Here is a 20,726-nt window from a genome sequence, read left to right on the forward strand (position 1 = left end):
ATTGAAACGGGATCCTTTGCAGTACTCAAAAAATATTGCATGGTGCTGTGCACATATCGGGACGTCTATAAAAAAAATGGTTATACGATGTTTATCTAAATTATTCAAATATCTCTAAAATTTATCCATTTCTTTTTTCTTAATATTTTAGCACTTACGTGATTATTCATCTTTTGATAGATATCTCCGAAACATGCACAGCACCCTGTGCTATTTTTTTGAGTATCGCAGAGGATCCATTCCCTTAATTATTACTATGAGATTAGAATATGTGGCACAGCTCCAATCAAATTTGAAAATTTTTGATTGTCCAAATAAAAAGAAGCAACTACCTCGTTTCTGGATTTAAAAGAAACCAAAAAATCTAAAGAATGAAAAATAGTGCGGAGTCCCTTGACCACAAGGCTTAAGATCGAAGAAATCGAGGACAAAATTCTAGATCGACAAGGCTTAAACCCACTAATTATTCTATTTAATTATTACATAAAATAAATCTGGATGACAAAAGGAAAGAGAAACTTTTCTCCAACTTCGTAACCATGATGGGATCGAGCACATTTGTCCGTGATATTAACGGTGGAAGACGGATCGCATAATTTGTTCGTAGACTTTTAACAGGTCTACGAGATTTTAATTTGGCCAACCGTTTGATCTGATTTTATAACCGTCTGATCGTAACTGCTTCCCGTTCTCCCGGCCTGCGGAGCCTAATGGAAGCGAGAAATCCCCGGTACCTGCATCGGAGAAAAAAGCGGGCGCCGTTGCCGGTCATCAGGAGAGATGTGCACCGAAAACCGTAACCCTTGCTTCGTTGCGCTCCTTGTCGGATCAGGAGGAGATGAGGAAGAGAGTAATCGTGGCCGTCGCGGCGGCGGCGGGACTTGCCGTCGCGCTGGTTTGGTCCAGGCGGAGCGCGTGGCGGTGGGACCGCGCGGAGCGCATCGTCCAGGAGCTCAGAGAGGGGTGCCAGACGCCCGTGACGAGGCTGTGGGAGGTGGCCGACGCCATGGCTAGCGAGATGAGGGCTGGGCTCTCCTCCGAGGGAGGAAGCAGTCTCCGGATGCTCGTCACTCCAATCAAGTCCCTCCCCACTGGGTAGCTTTCGTTCTACTTGCCTTTCTCTTGTTTGATGGGAAAAATAAATGGTTTGAATTGCTCTCTCCTACTAAGAAATTAATCTATTGATGGTAGTGATTTTTGATGGAAGATTTCTTATCACGGATTCATAGGCTTTGCTTATCCTTTCGCTTCTCAATATTCTGGAACTTCCTTCTATCAAGATTAACCTGCCATTCTCTATCACCATTTGCTTCTTTAGGGATTATAGACTCTAGGTCCACGTTTACTTGTCAAGAATGGAAAAATCAAGAACTTGTTTTCCATTCCCGGTATATCACGTTGATGTTGCGGTCATGTTCTCTAGTAGAAAGAGGCAAATCTTGTCAGACATGATATCTTGATATATTATTTCCTTACAACATCTAATTTGTATGAAATTATATAATATAATATAGTCATATTTTAATTATAGGATTAAAGCAATTAGTTGCGATATTAATATAAATTATTACACAATCATTAGTTTCTAATATACTTATTATTATAAAAGGGTGTCCCACTATATGAGGCTCCTGCTATTCTGGGATATTTAGGCCCATATGTGGAGAGTCTGTGATATCCAAGTCATAATAGAGCAACCTTACTGTAAAAAATATGTTCCATAAACTTCTGATTGAAAAGGGGACTTCTAATTTCCTTGTACATAATCTTTATAAAGCCTCCAATGAAGACTTTCACAAAGATGTAACAGATTTTTAGCCATGTAAACTTTAGCTAGTTCAACATGACTTCCAAAAGCTCACCTCAATAGATATACGAAAGAGAAGAAAATATTATTCTAGCTTCTACATTTATTTTTCCAAAATTAAGAAAGCATCTGAATGACTTGAAATGTATGGAAACATGATATCATTGTAACTCATATGAGAAGGATGGGACTGTGCTCCTCTCACCATTAATGTCTGTTTTAAATGAAGCAATGAAGAAGGGCTTTTCTATGGATTAGAAATCGGCCGAATGGCAATTCGTATGCTATGTGTACAACTGGGAGGAAGGGATGCTTGTGTCATCAAGAAAGGTTCAGCGGAGATTCCTGTGCCATCCAATTTAATGGTTGGTACTTCTGAGGTGAGAGTAACCAACTTCAATTATTGGAATCTGTTCATTTAATTTCTTGATATCCTTGTTCAAAAAAACTAGACAGCAGAAATGAGTCAGACTTATGTCCATTGATTTCAGGACTTGTATGATTTTATTGCTGCAGAACTATCAAAATTCATCTCAGCAGAAGACTTAAGTTATAATATTCAGGATGGAAGACTCAAAGAAATTGGTGTTACCTTTTCATTTCCAGTTATCCAAAATTTGGCATCAAATGGGACCATAATTGAGTGGACAAATGGTTTTTCTATCAAGGAGACAGTAAGTTTCCCCTTCTGTTCCTTGGTTGGTCTGTATTCAAGACATTCGCATCGGATAAAGATGTGCAATTTTTTATGCTTTTCATTATACTCATGGATAGAAATGTTTTATCTGATAGAAAAGCTAACGGACACTGCAGTCAGATCGTGGTTCTCTTTGTTTCTTCATATTCTGGATCTTATCTGGCAGGAGGTTAAATTTGTTTTGCTTTTACTTAAAACTTCAGAATTTAATTTGTTTAGTTGTCATCCATCAATCTGATGTTCATATAAAATCATGACCAGTTTTAAATGCTTATATGTTCCAATTCAATCCGAGCATAAAAGCACTTCATTTTGAATCAGATCAGGTTTTTATTTACTATAGGATGAGTTAAAAGGAGAAAAAAAAAAAAAAAAAGACTGTTTCCAGCTAGTCAATCCTATTCTTGTTAACTAGAACAGGTGGGGAGATAGGGTGGTATGATCATACCATGAAAAAATTGGATCTTTTAAATCCCAAGCCTTGTTCCTAGACTATTTGTCCCGCTGACATGTGTCTGTATATGCTGGGTTTATGTGATAACTTTACCTGTCTCTTTGTTTGCTGGTTTTCTTGACAAACGTATGTTTATCCCCTATCTAAAATATAAAAAATGGAACTTGTAATTGGAATACCTTGTCCCACAAAATCTAGTATATTTTGCATTCTATACAGTGTCAGTCTTATCTGACATTACATTCTGCCTTTTTTCCCAGAATTTAGTATTTATACAAGAGCTTAATTTATGTTTAAGGTCTGAGTTTGGAAAACTCACTGCATCAGATGAAAGTGAATGTGACAAGCAACACTTCATGATTCTTTGGCATCCATTACTGTCTTTTGCATTTCCACTGAGGTGTGTCATTAGCATAAATTACCTTCATAATTCTGAAAGTTCTTTTGGCATGTTATGTCATGAGAGTTGTCTTATGCCTTTTTTACATGTAGTTACTAGCATTAGTTTACTTGATTATGATGCTTTATTTTAAATATTTAACCGTGCATGCTTGATACACTCACTTGTTTGAGTCATTAACATTGTACTTGCTTTACAAAGGTGTCTATCGTAACAAAAATTTCAAGTTCATTGAAAACAACTAATGGAACAAAGAAAAGAATCTTATGACAGAGTAAAGTAATAATTGTTGTCTCTTCCACTAGCATACTGGATGATCTCCTGTAAAGCCTTTGAATTTGGAAAATTATAAAAACCAGGTGCATGGTTTTCATTTTAATTTTGCAATTTTCTTATATCTGTGTTTTGACCCCATATAAATGGAATCAGGAGGGAAAAGATGCTGCAGCAGAGATTAATAAGGCCCTGGAGAAACACGGTGTGGACATGCATGTTTCTTTGCTGGTATATCTTACTCTTTGAAATTATCATCTTTCTACAATATGACACGTCTAGGTGCATTGCCTTTCTGCATTACTTGCTGATTAGAGATCTGTAGTCACTAATTTAATTTTTACTCTTCTGGTAGTCTATCACCAAGATTTTTTAAAGCTCTGTCAGCACCTTGTCAGGTTAATGATACAGTTGGGACATTTGCCGCAGCTAGATACTGCAGCAATGACATTGTGGCTGCTGTAACTCTAGGGATGGGGACAAATGCTGCTTACATGGAGCCTCTTCATGATATTCCCAAATGGCAAGGCCCTCATCTGATGCAGGGAGTAATGGTCAGTGTGCTCCCTGAATCTGTAATAGTTTTTTCTGGTCTTTTAGTGGCTTAGAGTTGCACTTCTTCGTGAAAAAGATGGAAACTATCTTACATTATATGCTGTTGTTCTGCTCTTTTCCAGATCATCAACATGGAATGGGGAAATTTCCAGTCTTCTCATTTTCCTATCACGGAATTTGATGTTCAGATAGATGCTGAAAGTCCCAAACCTGGGGGGAAGGTAAGAAACTTGATCTTGTAATTAGGAGCTACAATGAATTCTTCATTCGCCTTCTTCTTGAATCCTTTTTGTATATTCAGATCTTTGAGAAGCTCATTTCTGGAATGTATTTGGGAGATATTGTTAGAAGGGTTTTGTTGAAAATGGCTGAAGAAACTGCTCTCTTTGGAGACTCTGTCCCTTTGAAGCTTAGGCTTCCATTTGTTCTAAGGTGTGGCCCTCTTTTCCCTTGAAGTTTATTACCAATTCCTAATTATAGTATGCTGTTGTTTATTGTGTTGGAGGAACAAGCTATTATGTTTAGAACATCATTTTGGTATGTAAAGTTTTTGGAGCAAATTACTGTCAAATCCTATCACAATAAATGGAAACATTGTCAATATGCTCAACTGAAACAACAAACCTGGAGGAGAAAAGAAAGGAAGGGTAACATGTTTCTACAGTTAGAGGAATCATATTGTACTCTTCCTATGGTGTGTGACCAAGACGAGTGCTTAAGAATTTCATATGGACTAATAACTTTATCTGATCAAGGTACTTCTAGAAAGCTTAAGTTCATTATTTATTTGCTTTCAATGGAATAAAAATCCTTCTTTTACTCTTCATTTTTGGCATGATATGCTTCGAGTAGTTATGTAGCTTGTTTTGAGAAGTCTGTAGCATACTTCATATGCTAGAAATGCAATTCTAGTTTTTTTCCTCTATTTCCTTCTTCTATTGTTGTTCATATAAGGGCGGGCCTTGGTGCAATAATGAGGTTGCTCCATTGTGACCTGGATATCACAGGCTCGTAACAGCCTCTCTGCATAGAGGGGTAAGGCCGTGTGAATCTGACCCTTCTCAAACCCCACAATGGTGGGAGCCTTATGCACTGGAATACTCTTTTCCCTTTTGTAGTTCTATGTTGTGATATGAGATGGCTACTTTCCCTCATAATTGGCTGAAGATTGCTATACTCTAACAACAAATTCATAGTCTTAAATTTTCTTTATTACTTCATGAGGAACACTTAAGACTATAATAATAATTTAATCTAATTAGTAACTCTGATTTATAAAACTTTATAATTCTATATGTGCTTATGGACTATAGTTTAGTTTGTCTGGTTTAGTTTTGTATCAAGTGCGTGTGCATGTTTGTTTATGTACCAAAAATTAGATAGACGCAGATAGGTTATATGGGACAGAATACATGTAAATCAAGAGTGAAAAGAAAAGATGACACTATGATTTTATTGATTGCATAAAAGTGATCCAGAAGTCTGTGATCTAAGTGGTTTACTTTAGATCTTTAAATGAAGTCAAGTTATTGATGCAGTTTATACATTTTCATTGCACTTTTATGAAGTTACTTCAATTTGAAAAGGATTCAGAATCACTCCTATTTAGTAATCATATGTAGACTTTGGCTACTATTTTTGAGCATGGTTGCCATAACGACATATGGTTAACCATTGTTGAACGTGGAAGACCACATATTGTCAATCATAATTGATTATTGTTGAACCTATTATGTTTGTCACTCTTAGAAGCTCAGTTCCACAGTGCAAAATGCCTAGATTTGAAGCTCATGTTTCGGGAGCTAATTTCATGAACTTCTTGCTGTGGTTGGCCAAATTGCTCCGAACCGCCAGTTCGGGGCATTTCGAATTGTACTAGTGGTTAATCAGTGTGGTTCGACCGTTTAATTTAGAATGCTGGTAAAAATAAAGTGAGGAAGAAGGAAAGAGAAGAAAAGAGAGAGAGAGGAGAGGAGGGCAGGAGAAGGAAAGGCCGGCGGTGCCCTGCTGAGGCCATCTGAGGATCAAAGGCCTCTGGGGCTCCTTGATCCTCCGTGAGATGCGAGAAGAAAGAGAAAGGGAGAGGGGAAGAGAGAGAAGAGGAGGGAGGGGAAGGTGGCGGGGAGGCCACTGGAGGGACGTCGGGTGGCCTTTGTGTTCACTATTTATTATGTTTTTAAAAAAATGTGATAAAACATGGGAACAACCTTGTTTTGAAACCGCGAGGGATTGGGTCGGAGGCCTCCCCACTGCTTTCCCCTCGGTCATCTTCTCTTCCTTTCCTTCTCTCTTTATCTCTCTCTACTCTCACTTCCTCTTATGGAGGACCGTGGAGCCCGGGAGGCCTCAGTGTCTCCGAGGGCCTCAGTGGCCCTCTGGTGACCATTGTTGGTGTCTCTACCAGCCTTCCTTTCCTCTCCGTCCCCTCCCTCTCTCTCTATCCCCCCTCTCTTTCTCTCTCTTTTCCTCCACTATTCATCTCTTTTTTTCTTATCGGTTTGGGCCCGATACAGGGGCGTACCAACTTGTACTGTTAGTTGGCCGGCATGGGGTCCAGTTTTGAGTCAGTGATCCTTACTTTTTGCTGTTACGTGCAATCAAATTAACCTTTAGTGGCAAATATTGAGGCGATGGTTTTATAGGAAGAATGTAGAAACTCTTCATCCAACTTATCCAAATTAATGTGGAAATTGACTTATCATATGGAAGAAAGCAGAACTTTTGCCAGACCACTTAAATTGACATGATCAGACTAGAAAAAGAATAAAGTCATGAATCATCCTATCATCAGCCTGAAATTAGCAAAAGTATTGTGCCTACTTCTGATGTAGAATCAAAAAATTGTTGAGAACTTGGCCACCTTCCTTGATGTCAAGATATTTGGATGCTACTTGTGGTTCTGTACTAGCGAAAAATAGCCAAGACATAAAGAAGTTAGACATATTTCTCACTATTAGAGGATAATCAAGCACCACCTTACTAACTGGGTGCTTTTAGTTGAATGGCCTGTGCAAAGAGTACACAGTAGTTGTTTTGGGAAGTCTTATAGATGTAGGCATACCCATGGACACTTTCTGCAGATTTTGTTTGAAATCTAGTGAGAACCCTTGCATCAAAAATAAGAACATGTGGAAAGAGGAGGTCAAGTTGACTCAATTTCCTTTTGAAGGGAAACCAACTCATGTAAGAGTTGCTACTGATCTCTTCAAACAGTGTTTAAAAGTAGCACATATTAAAAAGCTCCTAGCCAATCCCAGACTCAGTTTATACTACCTTCAAAAATCCCATTTGATAGAGCTTAAAGATGGATCCATTTCTGTCATGATATTAACGGAGTTTCTATTAGCTCCGTAGCATGTAGATCTTGTTGAGTCCGGATGCTTTGAATTTTCTTGCCTCTTATGAACGTGGCTTGTTACATGAGTAAACAGTAAGTTTCAGATGTATTCAACACTAAAGTTTTCAAAACCCCTTGTCTCAATGATGTCTTGAGAAACAATTCATAGGGGATACATGATAATTGTGAACACTTCCTCTGATCTAGGCTAAATAGATTTAAAACTTCTCTGGTTGTAATAATAAAACTGAGATTCCATTGGGCCGGGTGTCATAAATCAAGTATGGCCTAGAATACCTACTGGTTTTCTGATGAACATATTTAGAACATGCTTTATTAAGCCATCAGGACACACTGCTCTTAGGCAGAAGTCATTGAGTGGAACTTTCAACTTTCTCTAGTGTAGGAGTGTAGAAAGAAGGCCATTATGACAGTCTGTAACCAAGTATTGTGACTGATTTAAAAGCATGCATGAGGATCAACAACAAAACAACAAATTATTATGCAGTAATCCTAAAAAAAAAATGATCCTTGTGCTAATTCCCATCATGTAACTTCTGCTTGCTAAAATTTACAGTCCTGCCACTTTCTTCTTTGCTTGTGCAGACAGATTGCCATTGCTGTACTGGATTTAATAATTTCTTTTGTTTCTTTCTGCTGTTTTACAAGTCAAGTCCCTTATGATTTAATGTGACTACTAAATTCTGAATATGCTTGTTCTTGCAGAACTCCTGATGTGGCTTCCATGCATCAAGACTTATCACAGGATCTCAGCATTGTTGGAGAGAAATTGGAGGAATGTTTAGGGGTATGTTACCTTTATAAAACATGAAACCTTGTTGTTAGGTCGTAGGAGGAAGATGTTGGAGTTTACACTAGGCTTTTAAAAAGCAAACTCGGCTTTCTGCATGTTTTCTCCTTTGACATGGGGTTTTATAATCATAGATAACCAAGAAATTCACACTGACTAATCAGCTTCTAAAACAATGGTTCTTCAGCATGCCTTTATGCCACTTTCAAGTTGAACCTATGTCTTGTTGAGAGGATTTTTCTTTAACCATATCATGGTGTTGTTATTAGCTCAATGTTACTCATTGCATAATTATTTTTTTAAATTTTAACTTTTAAGTAGTGATGGCATGTTGCTCCATTTGTATAAACTTTGGTTATTAGGTCAGCTTTACAAATTTCTGTGCCATTCGTTTAGTTTTTGTTTGGATGGCCAAACCTATTATCTAGGTAATCTATCAAACATCCTTCGAGTTTCTCCATAGGGCAGAGTACAAAAGAACTTGGAGGAGTCCTGAGGAGTCTGAGCAAAGTGTATCCCTATTTTATAGAGATAACGGAATACATCTATGAGGCTATTTCCACTATTCTGGAAAAAGTAGGGATAAATAGATCCCAAGCATCCTCTAATCTCTCTATTCTCCTTTCATCTTCCTTCCTCGATCGTCTTAAGAAGCAACTGTCTCATCTGACAAATTGTAATACGTGTGCCGCATTCCAGCACCCAAACAGGCCCTTAAAGTTTTAGATCATCATCATCATTAGCTTTTTCAGTGGCTTCCTTATCACTTGTATCCTGGTTAAAGTTGGTGTTGGAATTTCATGTCGGGGCATGCATGTATATTTCAAAAAAAAAATTTTTAAACAACGCAGCGGAATAGAAGATTAAAACACCTTTTAATCTACATCATGTATGTATAAAATATAAAATACTAGGATTTACTTCATATGCTGAAATTGAACATATGCTGAATTTTATGCTGAAATTGAATATATAATCGGATCACATACCTGTTTCGTAATTTTTTTTTTCAAATATGGATCTAGAAGAGAATAGGTTCTCCCTTAGCCGCTCAAGTGTCCGGCCTCTATGGGTATCCACTCAGGATCAGTCTGGAACAGTCATTTTTGGTATTGATTTTTTTTTTTAAGAAAAATCAGCCTGCGAATCTGAATAAAGTTTGGATCGCGATCAACTCTTTGATTCTTTTCTTGATCTTTTCTTCTTTTGCTTTTCTTCTCTTGATTATGAAGCAATCAAGACTTAAAAACCAGCAAGCAAGATGACGCCCAAGCTCCTCTTGTGCGTGGAGATATGGGATGCCCAACACCCTTTGGGCATTGGACTTCAAGGGGAGAAGAGAGGAAGAAGAAAGAGGAGGCATGGGGAGTTTTTAAGGGAGGCATGGGGTGCTGGAATTTAATGCTAAGGAACCTTAGAGAATGCCTTTTTAAATAGACATAAGGTTTGAATCCTATTCAAAACCAAACAACCACGTAATACAAGTCCTACTTGCATTAGGAATTCTTATTCTTTCAGTTATTTGACCTCCTTTAGGAGATCATGTTGGCGCCAACTATTAGAGCCCTTGCACCCATAAATACACGCCACATGGGGCCTAGGAGATGCCCCATGTTGGTCCCACATGCCCTCTAATGGGTGAGCACGCCCAACTTGATCAATCAAGTGGTGCTCAATCAAAACTATCAAGAAAATTGATTAAGAGTTTGAACCCTTAATTCATTTGATCTAAAATCTTAGGCACTCAATAATTGGAGCCCAATGAATCTAATTCATTTAGGTTATTAGCAGATAATTAAATTTGAATTAATCTTATCAAATAAGAAATTCAAATACAAAGAGAAAATTGGGTAACCATGTGTTAGCAAGGTTATCCTGAATCCAATAGGATTTCTCTAAATCCAATTAAGACTTCATAAGCCCAATTGCTTATTTCAGATCTAATCCCTTTGTTGTGTGACCCCATAGGTTCAATTCTATCTGGTAGTAAGATATACAATGATTTTTATTATAGTATCATTGAAACTCCTTTCAATAGATCGAAATAATTCCACTCTAATTTATTAAGGATTGTCGATCCTGAACAATCCTAATGAGCTCTCACAATCCACCAGTGACACCTAGCAGTATATAGTGACAACCCAGTAGAATCGAAAAAGAACCTCAATGTGTAGTTAACATATGATTCAGTCTCTCTATCATGAGTTCCGACTAGATGGCAAGTCATGGATAAATCGTCAAACCTCATCATCAGTCATATGATAGATTCGATCAGCTCAAGTCTAATTGTGATCCTCATGGAAACTCTTTTCCATCAATCACACTGCTGTGGTCACAGACTCTTAGATTTAGCCTCTTAAATCCCATAGGACTGCTCCTCTTTATCAAGATCGATAGATTTTATCTAGATACATACCATACTCCTACAGTGGATCAACTATTGTCAACATTCACTATAAAGACTCATTGAGACTATGTTTATATGTCAGTCAAACTCTAGCAGTCTCACTGTGAGTTATTGTACCATCGTAGATCAAAGGACCATTCACACAACTGCAACATCGAGATAATCACTAATGATTGAGTAAAAATTCAAGTGATCTCTCGTATGGTCACGCTCAGTACTAGTTGTTCTTTAACAACTACTCACACTCGTTGTTCAGTGTCTCTACATTATAGATCAAAAACTTATCTATCCCGAAGGAAGAGATCTGTGCGTCAGTCTATCCGGATCAATCACCATTCTCATGATGATACTATGATCGAAAGTATTTAGGAATTATATACATGTCTCTAATTCTCAATACTTTGAAAATATGTATTGAAATGTTAATTTTATGGACAATTTAAGGATACATCATACTTGAATGAAAATAAACTTATCTTTTTATTGATCAAATCAATGAATTAAGTACAAAATTGTATCCTAGATTTATTACAATGTATCAATCTTATTGGCTTATAGGACATACATCTAACAATCTCTCACTTGGACTAAAGCCAATTGGCCACTAATCTAAGTCTCATCTTCTCAAGATGGGCTTCCATCTTTAGCTGGTTCAATTGCTTTGTCAGCGGATCTGCCACATTATCCGCAGAGTCTACTCTTTGCACCTTAATATATTTTTTTTCGAGGTAGTTCCGTATACCGCTGCTCTATATGCTTGAATTTCTGGTGAAATCTATGCTCCTTAGCGAAAGCTATGGCACCGTTATCTTTGCAGTATGTTGTCATAGCATCTAATGGTATGACATCCAGTTTTGTAATTAAAATCATATTTCATCCTACACATCTACAGCGTACTTAGCTTTCATTAATCGGTTGTTTGGAACCTTTCCAACATACCCAGCCAACATGGCATAAGAATACACCTTAATGTAGACACTCTATCATCAGCATCCATGCATCCTCTCACTCTTAACTCTGTCCATTCTTCAAAGATCAGGAATAGATCCTTAGTGCTTCTCAAGTACTTAAGGATGTATTTACAGCAATCTAGCACTCCTAGCTTGGATTCAACTGATATCCGCTCGTGATACTCAGCAATGGCTATAAAAGATCAAGTACATAGCATGGCATACTCCTATGCCTAAGAGATAGAAGTTCTCTTTTAAAGTTTTTCATGCTGAATCTCTTCAGCACTTTCTCTATGTACAGCTTTTGTGACAGGCCTAGCATCCTTTTACATCTATCTTTATAGACCTTTATTCCAAGAATATAGGATGCTTCCCTTAGGTCTTTCATGGAGAATTCTTTGGACAACCATCTTTTGACCGAGATCAGCATGCGAACATCATTCCCAATGAGAAGAATATCATCCACGTACAATACGAGAAATGTTATTGCACTCCCACTGGCTCTTTTGTATACACAAGATTTCTCTTTGTTCTTGATGAAACCAAATCATTTGATTGCATCATCAAAGCAAAGATTCCAACTCCGAGAAGCTTGCTTTAATCCGTATATGGACTTTTGCAGCTTGCAGACTCTATGATCGTCATCACCAGATGTGAAATTCAAAGGTTGCTCCATATAGATATCTTCCTCCAGATATCCATTCAGGAAAGCAATTTTCATATCTATTTGATAGATTTCATAATAAGTGGCAACAACAAGCAGAGTGCGGATGGATTTCAGCATGGCTACGGGCGAGAAGGTTTTCTAATAGTCAATATCCTTGCACTGACTATAATCTTTTACCACGAGCCTAGCTTTATAGGTCTCTACCTTACCATCAGCACCTATTTTTCTTTTGTAGATTTATTTACACCCAATGGATACTATACCCTCAAGTGGATCCACTAAGGTCCATATTTGGTTTGAGTGCATCGAGTCAATCTCTGACTTCATTGTATCTAACCATTTCTCGAAATCGATGTCAGACATCGTCTCGTTAAAAATACTAGGATCATCACCATGACCTCCATCTCCCATAAGGAACGCTTCCTCTACATCCTCTTTCAGTATACTCATGTATGTTTTAGGAGGATGAAAGATTCTACTTGATCTATGAGGTGGTAAAGGAACATCAACTATTGACTCATGAATAATGGGTTTCTGAGGATCCATAGCTCTTTGCTCTTCAAAGACCTTCTATTTGAGCTCAACTGACCTTCCACTGCCATCATCTTAGATAAATTACTTTTTTAGGAATATGGCATTCCGACTCATAATCACATTGTGATCTTGTAAAAAATAGTTGTATCCTATTGATTCTTTTAGATATTTTATAAAACGAGCTATTACAGATCTATCCTCTAATTTATCAGTCATCTATCTCTTGACATAGGTCGGACATCTCCAAGTCTTTAGATAATCTAGACTCGACTTCTTACTGTGCCATATCTCATATGGTGTGGTAGGAACGGATTTTGATGGAACCCTATTCAATAGGTGAATTACAGTTAATAAGGCATGTCCCCAAAGATATAAAGGTAAATCAGTGAAGCTCATCATGGATCTGACCATATCTAATAAGGTCCTATTCCTTCTTTCGGATACTCCGTTGAGTTGAGGTATTCCGAAAAGAGTCCATTGAGAGATTATGCTGTTGTCCTTAAGATATTTCAGAAATTCTCGACTAAGGTATTCACCTCCTCAATCAGATCGAAGAACCTTAATGGGTTTATCTATTTGTTTTTCTACTTCATTTCTAAATTTTTTGAACCTTTCAAAGGCTTCATATTTGTGTTTCATCAGATATACATCTGTACCGAGATAAATCATCGATAAAGGTGATAAAGTAGCCATAACCACCCCTGATCTGCACATCAAATGTCCCACACACATCGGTATGTACCAGGATAAGTAACTCAGTGGCCCTTTCCTTATATTCTACAAAAGATAACTTGGTCATTTTTCTTCAAAGACAAGATTTACACATTGGGTACAATTCTGAACCAAGAGAGCCAAGGATCCCATCTTTTTTCAGTTTGTTTATCCTGTCCTCTCTAATATGGCTTAGTCTATGATGCCACAAGTATTTTTGGTTAATTTTATCTCTGCATCTCTTTTGACCTACGACACTCACTATTTGCTCGTTCAAATTCACATTCGCATCAATATGCAAGTGATATAGACTGTCAATTTAAAGACCTTGTGCAATTAATTTATTTCATAAATAAATAGAATAAAAATCTTTATTGAAATTAAATTCAAAACCATCCTGTGCTAGCACAGACATGGAAATCAAATTCCGACTAGCTACAGGAACAAAATAACAGTCTTTTAAATCTAATTTAAATTCCGATGGTAATCGAAGAGGATAAGTGCCAACGGCTTTTACAGTAACTTTTGCTCCATTGCTGATCCAAAGGATCATATCACCTTTTCTCAACCTTCTACTTTCTATTAGATCCTGCATTGAGGTAAATATGAGCACTCGAACCAAAGTCCAATATCCAACTAGAAGTAGAAGAAACCGTAAGATTAGATTTAATTACGAGCATACTTTTTGAAGATTTATCACCCTTTTTGATCTTTAGGCTCTTCAGGTAAAGTGGACAATTCCTCTTTCAGTGATCTTCAGCATCACAGTGGAAACACTTTTCCTTTGCTTCAGCCTTTTTTGGAACATCCTTCTTTGGCTTGCTCTCTTTCTTCTGCTTCTTAGCAGATTTTTTCTTGTTCTTCCAACCAGACTTTCTCTTGGTCGAAGAAGTTTGCTCCACAGCGAGAACAGTGTCCGTTGAACTCTTTAAGGTTCTCTCCATAGTGATCAACATGTTGACTAGTTCGGGTATCGTGCAATCAAGTTTGTTCATATGAAAATTTACAATAAATTGACTATATGAATTAGTAAGAGATTGAATGATCAAATCCATCTGCAATTCCTTCTGCATATCAAGTTCGAGCTTTTCAAGCTCCTCGATATCTTTGATTATTGTCATACGTGCTCATGGACTGACTATCCTTCATGCATCTTCAGATTGAAGAGTCTTTTGGATACTTCGAAGCGTGCTGTACGGCTCTGCTCACCATACAACTTTTATAGGTGAGTGATCATAGCCTTGGCAGTGGGCATATGCTCATGCTGGCTTTGCAACTCATTTGTCATGAATGTCAATATATAGCACTTGACCCGACTATTTTCATCCATCCATTTTTCATAAGCAGTTCTTTGCTCTGCAGTAGGATGGTTTGGTAACACTTGGGGTTCCTGGTCGAGTACATAATTTTTCAGAAGTCATGACAATCTTGAGGTTTCTTAACCAGTCTTTATAGTTTGTTCCAGTCAAACGATTGGATTCAAAGATGCAGACTAGAGGGTTTGAGGCCGACATTATTTAACTGTGAGAGTAGAGATTTAAGTTAGACTTTTGTACTTTAAATTTATATTTACTTCTAGGGACTTTAAGATGCAAATAATAATTTTCACTAATTTTTCGAATCCCTCCACTCCCCGGATGGGAAAAAAAATTCTGACATGATAAAATTAGATTCCTAGTGGGTGTTGCGGTCCCACCGATGCCATGTACCTCACCTAACAGTTATTGATAACACGTACACCGATACGTGGACAACTCTTTGTCCAGATGTTTTTCTAAGCATGTTGCAGCAACTTAGTCTCTAAGTCATATGGGCTCATCTAACAGTTATTGATCACACTCTTTAGTTAAGCTCAACCCACCGTTCACAAGCAGATGCAAGGACGTCATTGGATCCCTCACCTAACAGTTATTGAGTCCAACCCCATCCTTATCTGGAGCAATTCTTTGCTAATAGAGTGGTTGTGTGTTTTCGGTGCAATTGAACCACTGTGACCAACCGAGAATAATCAACACCAATAGCACGCCCGCACATCTACAACGGTGGAAGATCTATGGACTTAATATTTATAGAGAAGTTTAGGTTTATGTCTCATCTAATTAGTCATTATATAACCAATCTAATTGGCATGCGCTAAACCAAACCGCCAAGCAACCTTATTCAGGATCAATCTTCCAAATTGGTCAGGTAAGTAGAGATCGGTGGGGGTTCCTCCGTTGTTTTTCTTAGACACCAATAGATCAATTGATCTAAATAGGTTAGCTTAAGCGAATCAGGCTCAAGCCATTCAGTCGAATTAGGTCTTTAAGTTAATCGATTCTACACATGGGGTTTAATTTATTTTATCAACAACAATTGCATGATCTTATAATTTAATTGACCTAGCCCTAATCAACATTTGATTTGTTTTGATCAATTACTTAATCGAATTAAATCCATTGTGTTCAAATCAAAAAATCCTAGATGCAATCTGATTACATGATCTAATTTTGATTCTCTCATGACCAAAATCCTCATGCACAAACATAAATTTCAGATCTCAAAACTAAATTTCATATCTAAATTTTCTGCATGAAAGATAAGTTTTAAATCATGAAACTAATTTTCAGATTTAACATACAAGTATATATCTCATATATGTATGTAAAATTCAGATCTAAACAAAAATTAAGTTCATAACATGATGTCATATATCTCATATACAAATCATGAATCATATTGAAAATAATTTTCAGACCTAAATATGTAATCACATATTTTATATATGAATCATAAATCAGGTCAAATTAATTTTCAGATTTATGCATGCATCTTCATATCACATAAACATAAACTAGAAACCATTCTAGAACAAAATTTAGATTTATGCATGCTTTCATATATCAACTATATGATCTGAAAATTAAATTTAAAATAGATTTCAGATTCAAAGCAATCATCTATACATCTCATGTATCAAGAAAAATTAGATTTTGAATCTCCTTTCAAAATATGTATGTCAATTTCATGCATATGAAACTCGTGGCTCTGATACCATTGTTGGAATTTCATGTCGGGACATGTATGTATGTTTAAATTTTTTTTTTCTAAATAACGTTGTGGAATAGAAGATTAAAATACCTTTTAATCTACATCATACATGCATAAAACATAAAATACTAGGATCTACTTCATATGCTGAAATTGAACACATGCTAAATTTTATGCGGAAATTGAATATGTGATCAGACCACATACCTGTTTTGCAATATTTTTCTTTAAATTTGGATCTAAAAGAGAATAGGTTCTCTCTTAGCCACACAAGTGTTCGGCCTTTACAGGTATCCACTCAGGATCAGTCTGGAATAGTCTTCTTTGGTATTGATTTTTCTTCTCTAAGAAAAATCAGCCTGCGAATCTGAACAAAGCCTGTATGACGATCAACTCTTTGATCCTTTTCTTGATCTTTTCTTCTCTTCTTCTCTTGCTTTTCTTTCCTTGATTATGAAGCAATCAAGGCTTGGAAACCAGCAAGCAAGAGGATGCCCAAGCTCCTCTTGGGCGTGGAGATATGGGACGCCCAACACTCTTTGGGCGTTGGACTTCAAGGGGAGAAGAGAGGAAAAAGAAAGAGGAGGTGTGGGGAGTTTCTAAGGGAGGCGTGGGGCATTGGAATTTAATGCTAAGGAACCTTAGAGAAGGCCTCTTTAAATAGGCATAAGGTTTGAATCCTATACAAAATCAAACAACCACTTAATACAAGTCTTACTTGCATTAGGAATCTTTATTCCTTTAGTTATTTGATCTCCTTTAGGAGATCATGTTGGTGCCAACTATTGGAGCCCTTGCACCCATAAATACACATGCCACATGGGGCCTAGGGGACGCCCTATGCTGGTCCCACATACCCTTTAATGGGTGGGCACGCCCAACTTGATCAAATCAAGTGGCGCTCAATCAAAACTATTAAGAAAATTGATTAAAAATTTGAATCCTTAATTCATTTGATCCAAAATCCTAGGCATCCAACAATTAGAGCCCAATGAATCTAATTCATTTAGATTATTAGCAGGTAATTAAATTTGAATTAATCTTATCAAATAAGAAATTCAAACACAGAGAGAAAATTGGGTCCAACCATGTGCTAGCAAGTTTATCCTAAATCCAATAGGATTTTTCTAAATCCAATTGAGACTTCATAAGTCCAATTGCTTATTCCAGGTCTAATCTTTTTGTTGTATGACCCCATAGGTTCAATTCTATCTGATAGTGAGATATACAATGATCTTTATCATAGTATCATTGAAATTTCTTTCAATGGATCGGAACAGTTCCACTATAACTCATCAAGGATTATCGATCTTGAACAATCCTAATGAGCTCTCACAATCCACCAGTGATACCTAATAGTATGTAGTGGCAACCCAGTAGAATCGAAAAAGAACCTTAAGGTGTAGTTAACATATGATTCAGTCCCTCTATCGTGAGTCCCGACTAGATGACAGATCATGGATAAATCGTCAAACTTCATCATCAGTCATATGATAGATTCGATTAGCTCAAGTCTAATTGTGATCCTCATAGAAACTCTTTTCCATCAATCACACTGCTGTGATCACAGACTTTTGGACTTAGCCTCTCAAATCTCATAGGACTACTCCTCTCTATCAAGATCGATAGATTTCATCTAGATGCGTATCCTACTCCTAGAGTGGACCAACTGTCGCCAACGTCCACTACAACGACTTATTGAGATCATGTTTATGTGTCAGTCAAACTCCAGCAGCCTCACTGTGAGTAGTCGTACCATCGCAGGTTAAAGGATCATTCACACAACTACAGCATCGAGATAATCACTGATGATTGAGTAGAAATCTCAAGTGATCTCTTGTGTGGTCACGCTCAGTACTAGTTGTTTTCTAATAATTACCCATACTTATCGCTCAGTATCTCTACACTGTAGATCAGAGACTCATCTACTCCGAAGAAAACGATCTGTGCGCCGATCTATCTGGATTGATCACTATCCTTATAATGATACTATGATCGGGAGCATTTAGAAATTTTATACATGTCTCTAATTCTCAATACTTTGAGAATATGTATTAAAATGTTAGTTCCATGGACGATTCAAGAACACATCACAATTGAATAAAAACAAACTTGCCTTTTTATTGATCAAATCAATGAATTAAATACAAAATTGTGTCCTAGATTTATTATAATATGTCAGCCATATTGACTTCTAGGACATATATCTAACAGTTGGGCCCTATTTTTTTCTTGCACATGACCATAGCACCTCAATTAAGTTAGCCATTTTCTGCAAGGAAATAACAACTTCTGAATTGTTGGTTGTAATGGTATTTCATATTTGCTGATATCTTAGTGATATTCTCTAATATTATCTGAGTTTATTTGATATCAGATTCGTAATACTACCTTAAGGATGAGAGAACTTGTTGTTGAGGTATGTGATATTGTTGCAAAACGTGGAGCTCGTTTGGCTGGTGCTGCTATAGTAGGGATCCTGAAGAAGCTTGAAAGGGATGGAACCGATAAGAAGAGTGTGGTCATGGTGGAGGGAGGGCTCTACGAACATTACCGACTGTTCAGAGCATATTTGCATGATGGAGTGAAGATGATGCTTCATGGAAGAAATTTGGACAATGTTATTATCGAGCATTTGGGCGATGGTTCTGTAATTGGAGCTGCATTGCTTGCTGCTTCAAACTCCTGACATGTAAGGAACTCCTGAATCCTGATACATGGTAATCTTTTCATTTTTCATTTTATGTATTTTGGAACATCCTTGATCTTAAGTTGTTCTTATTTTTCAAGAAAAATTTCCCATTGTGTTTATTTATGATTTTCTGGAGATTTAAACATATTCTAGTGCAAATGACAGTGAGGCCTTTCTCCAAAACACTGCCATTATATGCAAGTCATGTGACATGTTGCTCTCTCCAAGTTCTGCCAGTTCTAATGAGTTTAGAGAAGTCTTCGGCTTGATGTCCTCTTTGCTAAATGTGATCTGAAAGACCCATCTCTCTGATAGGATTACTGTCACAGTTATATAATGACAGATTTGGGTACATTCTGCTTGATTTCAACCTACAACGTAATTTTCCAACCTCATGTGCAATTCATGGCCGTATGCAGGCTTCAGCATAACCGGTTTTTGTTGTATAGCTAGGTTACATGTTGCTGTTATTGCAACAACTTTAGTTCTTCGCTGCCGTTTGGTTGCACACGTGAATTATTTGTGTGGCTCCTGCTATAATGCTTAATTGATTGTAAGTAATTTCAGCATCAACTTGTCCTTCCATATGACCAAGTTAATGCAACTGAGGTTTTTTATGAAGTTCTAGTTCCACGGTTTGCACCAACGAAAGCCCAAGCAAGAAGACGAACTTGATCACTCATTTCAACTAGCGTTACAACATATCCATTACCTGTAATCAAACCAGTATATCCATTCATGAACCTGAAGTGTGATGGAGGTGACCATTTCATCTCTCTCTCTCTCTCTCTGTGATAAAGCAGAACATTCGTACAAGTCTAGTTTGAATACAACCAAGAGGATCAGAAAATAAATTATCATGGCATAGACACACAATCTGCTTTTTTTTTTTTTTTTTTGTCCCATGGTCGACGTCAGTTGTATGGTGATGCATGCTGTTTCTGCCACGGACCCTTTTGGAACAACTGCATTTCTCAGCAGCAGCATGCGTGTTGCATTTTCGTTCTCCTTCTGAAAAGGTCAGGATCTGAATCAGGGATCCTTGTGGCGCACGCTTAAGCACTTTCAGAAGTGGTCCACTGCAAGCTTAGGGAAAGCATCATAAGATTGGGTCCAGGGTCAGGATGGATGGCTTGATCTAACTATCACATGGAACTGCTGAGGAAAAGTTCAGCGGCGTTAAGCTATAAGTTCGTTTGAGGTACGTGAAGGCTGATCATTTCAGCTTTTATCAGCTATCTCAGGAGAAATGATGCCAAGTTGAACTGACTTTTTGGTTTATGTAGTTTAACGTACAAGGCTGAAAAATTCTTGAAGGATTAAGATATTATATTGTCTTAATACCTTGGCCTAATTATACTGACCGGGATATCAACATTATCCTTGTGGACATCATACTGG

The 20,726-nt window shown here is 37.3% G+C and overlaps 1 protein-coding gene across 1 annotated transcript; it reads left to right on the forward strand.

Annotated features, from left to right (window-relative positions):
- Positions 1–676: 676 nt before the first annotated feature.
- On the forward strand, positions 677–19,594 carry LOC105060091 (hexokinase-2). The gene is made up of 9 exons (XM_010943684.3): positions 677–1,095; positions 2,037–2,187; positions 2,299–2,481; positions 3,788–3,862; positions 4,030–4,185; positions 4,309–4,407; positions 4,488–4,618; positions 8,250–8,331; positions 19,011–19,594. Exons 1-9 carry the CDS (start codon positions 839–841, stop codon positions 19,320–19,322), a joined length of 1,446 nt encoding a protein of 481 aa, XP_010941986.1. The 5' UTR covers positions 677–838; the 3' UTR covers positions 19,323–19,594.
- Positions 19,595–20,726: the final 1,132 nt, after the last annotated feature.

The sequence above is a fragment of the Elaeis guineensis genome, chromosome 6 (assembly GCF_000442705.2).
Source record: "Elaeis guineensis isolate ETL-2024a chromosome 6, EG11, whole genome shotgun sequence".
Taxonomy (NCBI): Eukaryota; Viridiplantae; Streptophyta; class Magnoliopsida; order Arecales; family Arecaceae; genus Elaeis; species Elaeis guineensis.